At 37.6% G+C, this 10,755-nt stretch overlaps 1 protein-coding gene across 1 annotated transcript; it reads right to left on the reverse strand.

Annotated features, from left to right (window-relative positions):
- Positions 1 to 579: 579 nt before the first annotated feature.
- Positions 580 to 6,416, reverse strand: tmem101 (transmembrane protein 101). Its single transcript, XM_050059824.1, has 4 exons — positions 6,227 to 6,416; positions 3,960 to 4,140; positions 2,114 to 2,260; positions 580 to 1,363 (listed from the first exon to the last, which is right to left on the reverse strand). The coding sequence occupies exons 1-4, from the start codon at positions 6,355 to 6,357 to the stop codon at positions 1,055 to 1,057; spliced, it is 768 nt and encodes a 255-aa protein (XP_049915781.1). The 5' UTR covers positions 6,358 to 6,416; the 3' UTR covers positions 580 to 1,054.
- Positions 6,417 to 10,755: the final 4,339 nt, after the last annotated feature.

The following is a 10,755-nucleotide window of genomic DNA, read 5'->3' on the forward strand; positions in this document are numbered from 1 at the left end:
TTTTTTCATGATTTTGGACGACATGCTATACTATGACCTTTTTTCATGGTTTTGGACGACATGCTATTTCATGACTTTTTTTCATGGTTTTGGACGACATGCTATACGAAGACTTCTTCATGGTTTTTGAAGACATACTATACTATGACCTTTTTTCATGGTTTTGGACGACATACTATACTATGGCTTTGTCATCACACAAGTCACAATATAGTATGCATCATATGGCATGCCATAGTTTGAATTTTTTGGTACAGTATACTGTGAAATACATTATTTGAAAATCCAACATTGTTCATGAGTTTTTAGTTACATAAGGATTTTAATTCTGCGCAACACTGTTCATTTTCTGGAAAGTTGAGGTGATAATTAATATCAAAATCAGTGGTACTCCACCATAATCAGTTTTTGCACAATTCAGTGTTTTAATGGGACTCAAGTTAAACGAACAAAATACTCTAACATGGATAGTAACCTGCAGCATGTAACTAAATTGAGTTGCTTCATTTAAAGTCTTTACACAGAACATTAAAAGTTGTGCTTATTAAATTTAATAAAATTGACATTAATGCACAAGTGTTAATCAACACAAAAAAACAGTTTATTACCAAATGCATTGTAGCACTCCCATTTCACAGAAAATGCCACATAGGTTAAACTTTAAGTTTCCCTTTATTTGCAAAATACTTAAACAATATACTGTAAAACATTATACCATTTAAGACTATAATTTCTGGAGTAAAAGTATTTTCCTTGTAGATATACGGTACCAATACTCAGTGTCATGTTTCAGAGCATAACAGACAAAAACATGTAAACATGAATCTTAATAAATTATTAAATTGTGAAATGGAAGCTCATGTTTTTGTTGTTGTTGTTTTTGCAAAAGCAAAGTTACGGTCTGGTAGGCAAAGACAATCGATGCGGCTTACATCCTGAGAGGTCACTGAGCGACGGCAGTTCTGTGTACAAAGTCGGACTGTGACGTAAAGGCCAACCATCTAATCCTTCACTGACACCTCGATTTGTAAAAGTTGTCTGTGAGCCCAAAGGTTCAACCGTCAGTAGCCAGGATCAGCACAGCGCCAAAGATGCCCACGTTATGTCCTATCAGCTTCATCTGGTTCCAGAACTCCACCTTGCGAGTGTGGTGCCAGTAGCCAAGGTTGCCGTCAATAAGCAGAATAACCAGAGGCAGGACGGTGGCTAGGATCTGAGCGGCTATGCGGATGTAGCAGCCAGACAGGAAGGCCAGAGCCAGCACCCCAAACAGCACCTCGAGCAGTATTAGAGTGATTTCTCCTCCAGTGATGTGGTTCAGATAGGCCTGCTGGTCCTCTTTGCTGTTCTGGAGGGAGTACACCTAGTGGGGGGAAGTGATACTGTGTTAATAGAATGACACTGGAGACAGGCTTTGGTTTGTATTCTGTTTGATGACTAATGTATTTTAAGAAATTGTGCGATTATTTTTAAATATGCCATAGTACAGTATGAAATTAAAAAAAAGACTCACAGTATAGTATGACAAAATTGTCATCATGTCATATTATGCTGAGACAAGTCATAGTATAGCAAAGTATGCCAAAAAACTTCATAGTATAGCATGTCGTCCAAAATCATGATGAAAAAACGTCATAGTATAGTATGTCATCCAAAATGATGAAAAAAAGTCATAGTATAGCATGTCGTCCAAAATGATGACAAAACGTCATAGTATAGCATGTCATCCAAAATGATGACAAAACGTCATAGTATAGCATGTTGTCCAAAATGATGAAAAAAGTTATAGTATAGTATGTCATCCAAAATGATGACAAAACGTCATAGTATAGCATGTTGTCCAAAATGATGAAAAAAAGTCATAGTATAGCATAGTAGTTAGTCATAGTGAAAAAAAAAATGTAATACTATATTATATCATAAAAAGAAGTCACAGTATAATCTGCCAAAAAATGTTATAGTATGTCAAAAAAATGAAATAGTACAGCATAACATAAAAATATCAAGATTGCCACAAAACAAACAAACAAGTAATTGCCATAAAATGGTATGGTGTTGTATGCCAAAAAAAGTCATAAAAAGAAATAACCTATCTCAGTGAACAGGGTCTTACCATGCAGATGAGGTAGATTCCCAGGAAAACTTGCCCAGTAGACTGGAGGGATCTGCTGCGAGGTTTCTGTCTGTACACCTCCCCCGCTCCACTGGCCAGAACCAGAAAACCTCCAATGATTGCCAGCGCTCTGGAATACATCCGTACCTGCAGGGTCACAACGTTCAGCCTGTTATAACCTACGACACATTTCTCCTACAATGTCAAACTCTGATACAACAATCTACTTCTAGTGGTGGCCCAGATTCTTTTTTCTTCCATGTGTGACACAGATCTGCTTTTAATTTTTGAACACTGATGTGGGCCACTTTCACATGTCACGTCTAAATCTGAAACATATCTTAATTTTGTAGAAATAAGACATCTGTCTGAACAGTAGAAACTCAAACTGGGAAAATCTCGAGTTTGTTATTTGGTCCACCTCAGTGTCTGGGGTTTAAAGTCCGCCATTGTGTCGCCTCTCCCACTGTCTTTGAGGATGTTCCAGCCAACCTCATCGGGCAGTTGGCTGACATGGGAGTCATTGCCTTGATTGACCTCACCTGGGCCTCATGTTTTAACTCCCTCTCTATTCCTACAGCAGACGTGCATCATTGCTTTTTGGTTTGCACCTTCAACACCTCCACCGTACAACTAACACGCATCCATACATGGCTTTCATTACTGACTTTGCCGACCTACACACTCCACTGGTTATTTATGTTAATCTTAGTTTAATAAACAATGCTTGTTTTAACTAGATCTTTTGTGTCGACTCCCTACTTGTCACGTTCACTGAGACAGTTTGACATCATAAACAGTCAGATAACAAACTGTCAGACGATGAGACAATGTCAAGCGTGGGATTGTTGTTGAGGAGGACTGAAAGAAAAACTTTGTCCAGAGTATCACGCTTATCTTTAACTGAGCTCCACTCTACTTATATCAAAGGGTAAGTAACATTTTGAAAAAGGTAACACCAAGATGATAATACACAGGTATAATTATACACCAGGCAGGGACTCATGGATTATGTTTACAATTGAGCTAAAAGTGAAACATACTTTTTCTCAATTTATTGTGGGAACATTCCTGTGAACGAGTTATTAAAAGTAGTGGAGGGTGGTATCATAAACTACAGTCTACTATTGAGTCTGCCCAGCTGTGTTCATTAGGTCAGGTCAGGACAGGTCGCTCCTACAATCTGACTATCCAAACAATAATATTAACTTTCAGTGGCAGCCTTTAATGGCGCTTCAAGGACAGTTCTCTGCCAGAATGGTTCAAATTAATGATGGATTTTGCCTCTTTTGAATCTCTGACTACATGGACTAATAACAATAAAGGAAATTTCTATAAAGTTTGGTCTCATTTTTTCATGTCTATAAAAAGTAATTAAATGTTTCCACCATTTTACTGTAAAAATGTGCTGCCCCCATTTTGTGTGTCAAATTTGATTTGTACTTTTCTACATGTCTGAGTTTGTCTACTTTGATTTGTTTGAGATACTTAAATGTGACCAGATGTGTTGTGCTCGTTCTGTTAATTATATACTGAAAGGATGTTGCCTCGTGTTGCATTATGGTTTTTATGTGTATGAAAAGTTATGGAAAAACTTCAATTACAAAACAACAAAAAAACTTGTGGTGATGCTGGCACTATTGTCAGATAACCTAAAATAATTTGTCATTAATAAAAACATCATGATGAATATTTCTGTCATGGGAAATGTTAAGCCTCAGGCTAACCTCTACAACACCGCAACTGATATTTGACTGGTGTATGATGATACCTGCGTGTTCTTATCAGACGCACACGGGTAACTGAACAGCAGCTTTGTTACTGTAAACCACAGAAGGTGACTCACCTTCAGCCAGTCCCCGTAGTACACCTGCTCTCCAACGTATGATGCGTACGTGCTGACGGCCAGCTGTATGGCGGCGGCCATTGCAAACCACCTCCTCTTCACCCCAAATGACATGAAGCTGGCGCAGAGTACTGCAGCACCCATGTCCACGTACAGGTACGGTACACTGATGTCTGGCTTCCTGCAGATGACAACAAATGAAAGCGCTTTAAATCAAACTTTATCTTGTACAGCAGCTGCTTTATTTATAATTATCTGCTGTATGTTGTTTGTCTGTCTACTATTACTGCAGCTGCAGTATTGACAATAAAATTGTTTTAAAAAGGGCTTCAACTACTCATTTTTTGTCACTGATTCATTTGTCAACTGTGATTACTCATTTAGTTTCATTTATAAATACATTAACAATAATACTGCTCAACAATCATTTGATATCGTCATTATCATGCAAGATGAAAACCTGACTCTTGAGCTGCTGTAATGTGTAAATTTCCCTGGTGTGGAATTAATTAAGTCTTCTCTTATCTCAAAATGAACAATTTTTTTTTTTTTTTTTTTTCTTATCTCAAAATGAACAATTTTTTTTTTTTTTTTTTTTGCGAAAATCTGCCACTCACTGTCATTATTATTTTTATAATTATGTTGTGAGATCTTTAACATTTTTATTACTGGATTTTGTCTTAGTAAAACCAAATAATACTTTAACTTTTTAAATATTTTAACACACATTTTTACCCCAAAATTTAATACTATAACCAATGCTATGCTATGACCAGCAACATTTTGATAATCGCTTTTAACTATAAAGGTATACATAATAGGGTGAGAACCAGAGGGGCATAGGTGAATGGATTTCTACCTTAAACATCAAAACTTCATGAACATCAATGACAACACACATAATGTTACTTAATAATAATAATAATAGAAAACTTTCACTTTTCATAAAAGAAATGCAGCACAAAGTGGTTTACAATAAGGGCATTACAAGCAGAGTGCTTCACATGAAAATAGACATAATGGACATGAAACAGACAAACAAGGCAATTCAATTTAAAAGGACATTTAAAAACTGTTAAAAACGTGGATTAACTGATTCAACAACTTTTCTATCTTATTTATCAAAATCTCATTCAGTATTTCTTCTTGTGTCACCTTTCAGGCCTCTGACATCAACTATAAATCATAAAATCAAGTAAGATACAACATTTTAAAAGTTTTGCAGCAGCGTGAAGTGTAATAACAATAAGTTTCAGACGTGTATTAGGAAAGTCAGAGCAAGTTAAAGGCTAAAGTGACCAGATATGTTTTTGGCCTTGATGCACCACTGATTTTTTTGTTTACTGTATTTCAGTGACAAAAGTACAAACTCTTTATCAGGTATAGAGGATTCAAAATTGATTTTAATTTCATTTTATAAAAATAACTGAATCTCGACTCAGCTCTTGAACCAGATGGGGATGTAATTTGATTTTTCTCCACGTCGGCCAACCCAAACCATATCCTTTGGTGTCCATTAACAGCTAACCCAGCAGTCAAAAAACCTACAGGTGGCTTCTGTGTTAAACGCAAGCAACTATTCACATTCACAAAGCATCATGTTTAAGTAACAATCCAGTAAAAACTGAGCACTGTCTTTGTGCTACATGTTCCATAAATAAAAAGGTTTTTATTAAAAATGCACCTATTAGAGACTGAGAGGGGAATTAACTCAGCTTAAAGCGACAGGCAGGTATGACAAAGGGTGTATACATTTTCCTTAGAGTTACCATAATTACAGGACCATTCAGAGGGTGTGGTTGTCTGAGTAGGTCTGAGGAAGACCAGCCCACCACAGACTCAAACAATACACACCCAGTTTACATCGTAAGAGATTTAAACCACCATTAGCAACGCACCACAAAAATTACAGCCTGTCCTCCTGTCCGAGGGAAAATTACAGACCGAGGAAAATGTAACTTGTCATTTTAATTTAAACAACTCCATGTGGCTGCAACTTTCTGCCTGATGCTGAGTCTAATTGCTGAAACATAACCCTTGTTGAGTTAGCTAGTTAGCAGGTTAACACCTTCAACAGAAAAGAAACGATAAGGTTAGCTAGCTCGCATGTTGTCCGGTAATTATTTAACTATAAAACGTTACTGCTTCGATAGTTAACGTGATAATGAAGTGTGTTTTGGTACAAGACTGATGCTAAGATTTGCTGTTAGCTAGTTTGGAAGCTAACGTTAGCTACTCTACAGTGCTCCGTTTGGCGCTCTTTTTACCTTTTAGAGTCCGCTCGTTCAGCGAACAGCATCAACATGCTGAAGCAGTTCCAAAACCCGAACCGGGTCAGAATAAACCCTCCTAACTGGCTGAGAAACCGTAACGTCTGCTTCCTACTGGGAGCTGCCATTGCTGCTGCAATCTATCCGCCAACGACACTGCAGCTACGCGAAGCACTTCCGGTCAAAATATTAACACTTGTCGAAATAAAAGCATGCGCCTACCTGCGTGTATTGGAGGCAGCTTCAGAGCAGGCGCCTATGCTCTTATTTTCAAAAGCGGTTGTGATGTCGCACAAATATGCCCTCCTATTGGCTGATATATCCAACTGGGCGGGGCAGATTTGCTCTTTGGAGCGGGGGAGTATAAAAATGTTCGACACCGCCACCTGCTGGACAAAGTAGATCATCACAGAGGGAGGAGGTCATCAGGGGAAACTGTGTCTGGGGCTACTGACCTTATTATCTCTCTATTATTTTCTATCTAGTTAATTAAATACGGGTTCTTATTCTGCTAAAAAAAAAAAAAAGCTCAGTAATACTAGTACTAGGTAGGAATTACTACTGAGTTCAGTTTATTATTCAAACATTCATGAAAAATATTAAAAAATAATTACATAAAATAATAAAATAATTAGGAACTAGGGCTATAAATACTGATAATTTTCACTTTGGATAAATCTTTAATTTTTATTTTAAAGACTTATCTATCAGTCTAATCATTTAGTCTGTACAAACCACAGGAAAATGCTTATAACCAGAGCAGTGGCCAGAATTTTACAAACACTCATTTTTTTTCCTCTGTATTAACCGTTGGTTTAACAGATTAAATTTTTACAGCAAATTTATTGCCAACCATTTTTCAAAGGTTTCCCCACAATGCCAGGAATATAATTATATGAAAATACAAATGTTTAAATTCATGTTTTTGCCCTAAACAATCAATAGAGTCCAAAAAAGTCACTATTGATTATAATAATAATAATTGTTTATCAATAATGATTACAAATAGTTTATAAATAATTCATTTTATTTAATTATTTATTTAATCTATGTGTTTATTCATTATGTTATTAGTTTATTCAACAGGGACAGTGCACAATAATGAGCATGTTATTTCATTTTAAGTCGATGGACAAATATTACAGGATCATCCTATATAGAATTACTGTCTTGAAGAGTTAACAAAACTTGTTATAATAATTTATGAGAATGCAGATCAAGAACAGAAAGAGAAGCAAATATTAATGTTGGTAACAACATCATACAGGTCACCATTATACTACATTATCAGACACTAAATATGCAACACAGATGCACAAACACAAGAAATGCAGAGCACTGAAGTAGGGAACATTAATATTAGGAGAAATATTAACTAATTAAGACAACATGTGTAACTGTAGAATTTAAACTGGCCATTAAAACCAACATATTCCCTGAAACCAAACCAAGGACATCACAGCGTCACAAGCTCCCAGAGCTCAAGCAAACTCAAGATCGACATTTTTAGACTGGCTTTTAATTGATTTAATTTTATTTAAATTATTATTATTTTTAATTAATTAATTAATTTAATTTTCTAATTTTGCATTTATGATTATTGTGTATTTATTTATTTTTATTAAAAAAATTGCTGGCATGTTCTTCTATTTCGTTACTTATTTATTTATTCTAACTTATTTTTTGACAGATATAAAAATGTTTTTTATTCAGATTTTTTATCCTGCCTCTGGTGTTTCCACACTTATGATAGTGTTTCCTGACTTCCCGTTTTTTTGGAGTATTGTTTTTATTATGTAAAGCACTTTGTGTTGCATTCTGTTTGTATGAAAAGTGCTACATACAGTAAATACAGTTTGACTGACTGATTGAAGAAGACATCTTCTCATTGCTTGTTCTGTCCAACCAACAGTCCTAAACCCACAAAGATTTAATTTACAATAATATAGCACTGAAGTAACCATTTCATACTAACATTTATGAGCTGGAACCAGAGAATATTTAACATTTTTGTTTGCTAAATGGCTTAATCAAGCAAAATTTCCATTTGTTTAATCTTCTGCTGACTGATTTATAATTTCAACACTAATGTTAACTGTTAAAATCTCCTGTGAAACACTAAAATAAGCCCCCACACGCATTAGTGTCAATGAGACACCCTGTGTACACTTTGTTTGACAGTGACACAATTTATTGAACTAAAACAGGACATAAAAATGGGGAGGAGCTTTTCATCAGGTGACCAATGACACTCTGGGCCTTCATAATGACCAGGAGCGTCTCCTCACTGCTGTTGATCCATGGTGACGTGTTTCAGGTTAATCTTTAGTAGATGAGACTAACCCAGATCCTGAAAATGGCTTAGTGTGAGTCCTGCTGAAGGTTTAGTTAAGGATCAGTAGCATGTCTCAGATGAAATGTCAGCTAGAGGTGGGCAGCAGAGTAGTGGGACTACTTTCACAAGGCAGGGACATTTTTATAAAACCTCTAACTTTAGCTTAAGAAACATTAGTTTGAATGGATAAAGTTATGTTCTCTGTATAAACACAAATCTTGATTTTTACTAGATCTGTTATTTTTCTGTTTATAAGCCATGTTGATGCTGTCGGCCTATTTCCAGCCCAACAACCCCCCATCAACTATACCTGCTCATCCTGTGCAGGGCTGCAGGGGACTGGATTCTGGAGCCTATCCCTGGTTAAACTGGGTGAGAGGTGTGGTTAGTAAGACTAACACAATGCATAATGAAACTCACGCTCCCATTGATTTCTATGGGCATTTTAAAGGGTCAAACAGGTCGATGGATTTAAACTCAGGTCCGCTAAAATTCCTGATAGCAATCACATAAATGAAACTAACCTGAGTTACAGGCTCTCTCTGTAACTTTTAACATTTATCATTTTTTATTGTCAATGGGTAAACGGGTTGTAACGTAATAAAAAAAATTGAGAGTGGTTTCCCAACTTTCTCTGCTGCGTAAAACAGGACAGGACGAACACACTCAGGATGAATTTTCCTGGAAAATCCAAAGGACGTGACGCTATGCGTGCCCCAAAGCACCTCTCTGCAGCTCCCCTACAACGATAACAGTGTGTAACACAAGCTAGTGCGATATCGTTGACTAACGTTACCTTGCTTGCTAACACTGATGAGTTGCTGGCTCGCTAACACAGTGAAATATTTTCTTGAGTGGATAACATTAGCAAATTCATGCAGACTCCCAGGGTTGGTTTGCAAATTACTTTATCAGCTAACATTACAAAGCAACCGACATCAGATCCATGCAGCGTAGCTGAGTTACAGCTAGCCGGGCAGGCAACTAGCTAACTGTAGTCTAAGCCAGTGGTTCCGAACAGGTGGGTTGCAGTCTAAAGTGGGTCGCAGATCCATTCTGAATGAACCACAAGTGACATGCAAATGTCTCCATTTTGTAAAAAACTATTTATTTTTAAGTACAGTGAATTTTGGCACAGAGCTTTTATTCTATTCCTGCTGTAGAGTGAGTGAATAATGGATCCTAATCCTACACACTGAACCTTTAAATGTTAAGAGCATACAAGTATATGCTCCTGACACCCTGTGTCCTCATATGAGGACATCAACTTTTGGGTTTACTTGACCTTATACTTCATTCTACCTAACTTAAACCACAATACATTAATCTATAGCCCTTTTTAAACAGGAATTGTGCAAATTTGCAGGAAAGCCCAATCAGTCTTTTTTCAGCATTGGCAGTATAAAAACAAAATCAGGGAGTGCAGCAAAATGCCGCCTGCCTACTTTTGTTCATACAGAATGCGCCTTTTTCGGGGCAATGGGGGGCGTGAGCAAGTAACAAAACGTGTAGCTCAGCGTGTGACGTAAACAGTGACGTGGCTAGTCAGGCGCGGATTTTCTCGTAACTCTGCCTGTTCTTCACCGTCCCCGTCATCTAACGGTTAATGGCCTCTTTGTTTGCGAGGGCAAGGAGGGCGCGCAATTCCTTGTCTCCCCAGCTGCTCATCTTTACAGTGTCTGTCAGGTTTGTGTTTCCCTCTTGCTACTAGCTGTTCGCTAATTNGCTCAGCGTGTGACGTAAACAGTGACGTGGCTAGTCAGGCGCGGATTTTCTCGTAACTCTGCCTGTTCTTCGCTAGTCAGGCGCGGATTTTCTCGTAACTCTGCCTGTTCTTCAGCGTCCCCGTCATCTGACGGTTAATGGCCTCTTTGTTTGTGAGGACAAGGAGGGCGCGCAATTCCTTGTCTCCCCAGCTGCTCATCTTTACAGTGTCTGTCAGGTTTGTGTTTCCCTCTTGCTACTAGCTGTTCGCTAATTCCTGCTATCAGCTGTTTCCTGTTTATCCACCGCCAGTGGGTCGCACGTGTGGCATCATCAACAGCTCAACAAGTCATCAACAGCCCCTCCCGTTGCGGAAGGGCACCTCGGTCTGTTTAAACTAAAAGGGTTCCGCCAATATGTCTACCCTACGAGGTGGAAAATTGGGCGCCTTGGATCAACTCGCCAATCCGGCTCTGTGTGTCTAAAC

This window comes from Epinephelus moara, chromosome 13 (genome assembly GCF_006386435.1).
Source record: "Epinephelus moara isolate mb chromosome 13, YSFRI_EMoa_1.0, whole genome shotgun sequence".
Lineage (NCBI taxonomy): Eukaryota > Metazoa > Chordata > Actinopteri > Perciformes > Serranidae > Epinephelus > Epinephelus moara.

Excerpts from the sequence above, each read along its gene's own strand:
- tmem101 (XM_050059824.1), bottom strand. The coding sequence starts at position 6,357 with ATGGCAGCTCCCAGTAGGAAGCAGACGTTACGGTTTCTCAGCCAGTTA. Across the intron at positions 4,141-6,226 it reads GAACGAGCGGACTCTAAAAG|GAAGCCAGACATCAGTGTAC; the intron begins GTAAAAAGAGCG and ends TGTCATCTGCAG. Across the intron at positions 1,364-2,113 it reads GAATCTACCTCATCTGCATG|GTGTACTCCCTCCAGAACAG; the intron begins GTAAGACCCTGT and ends TCCCCCCACTAG.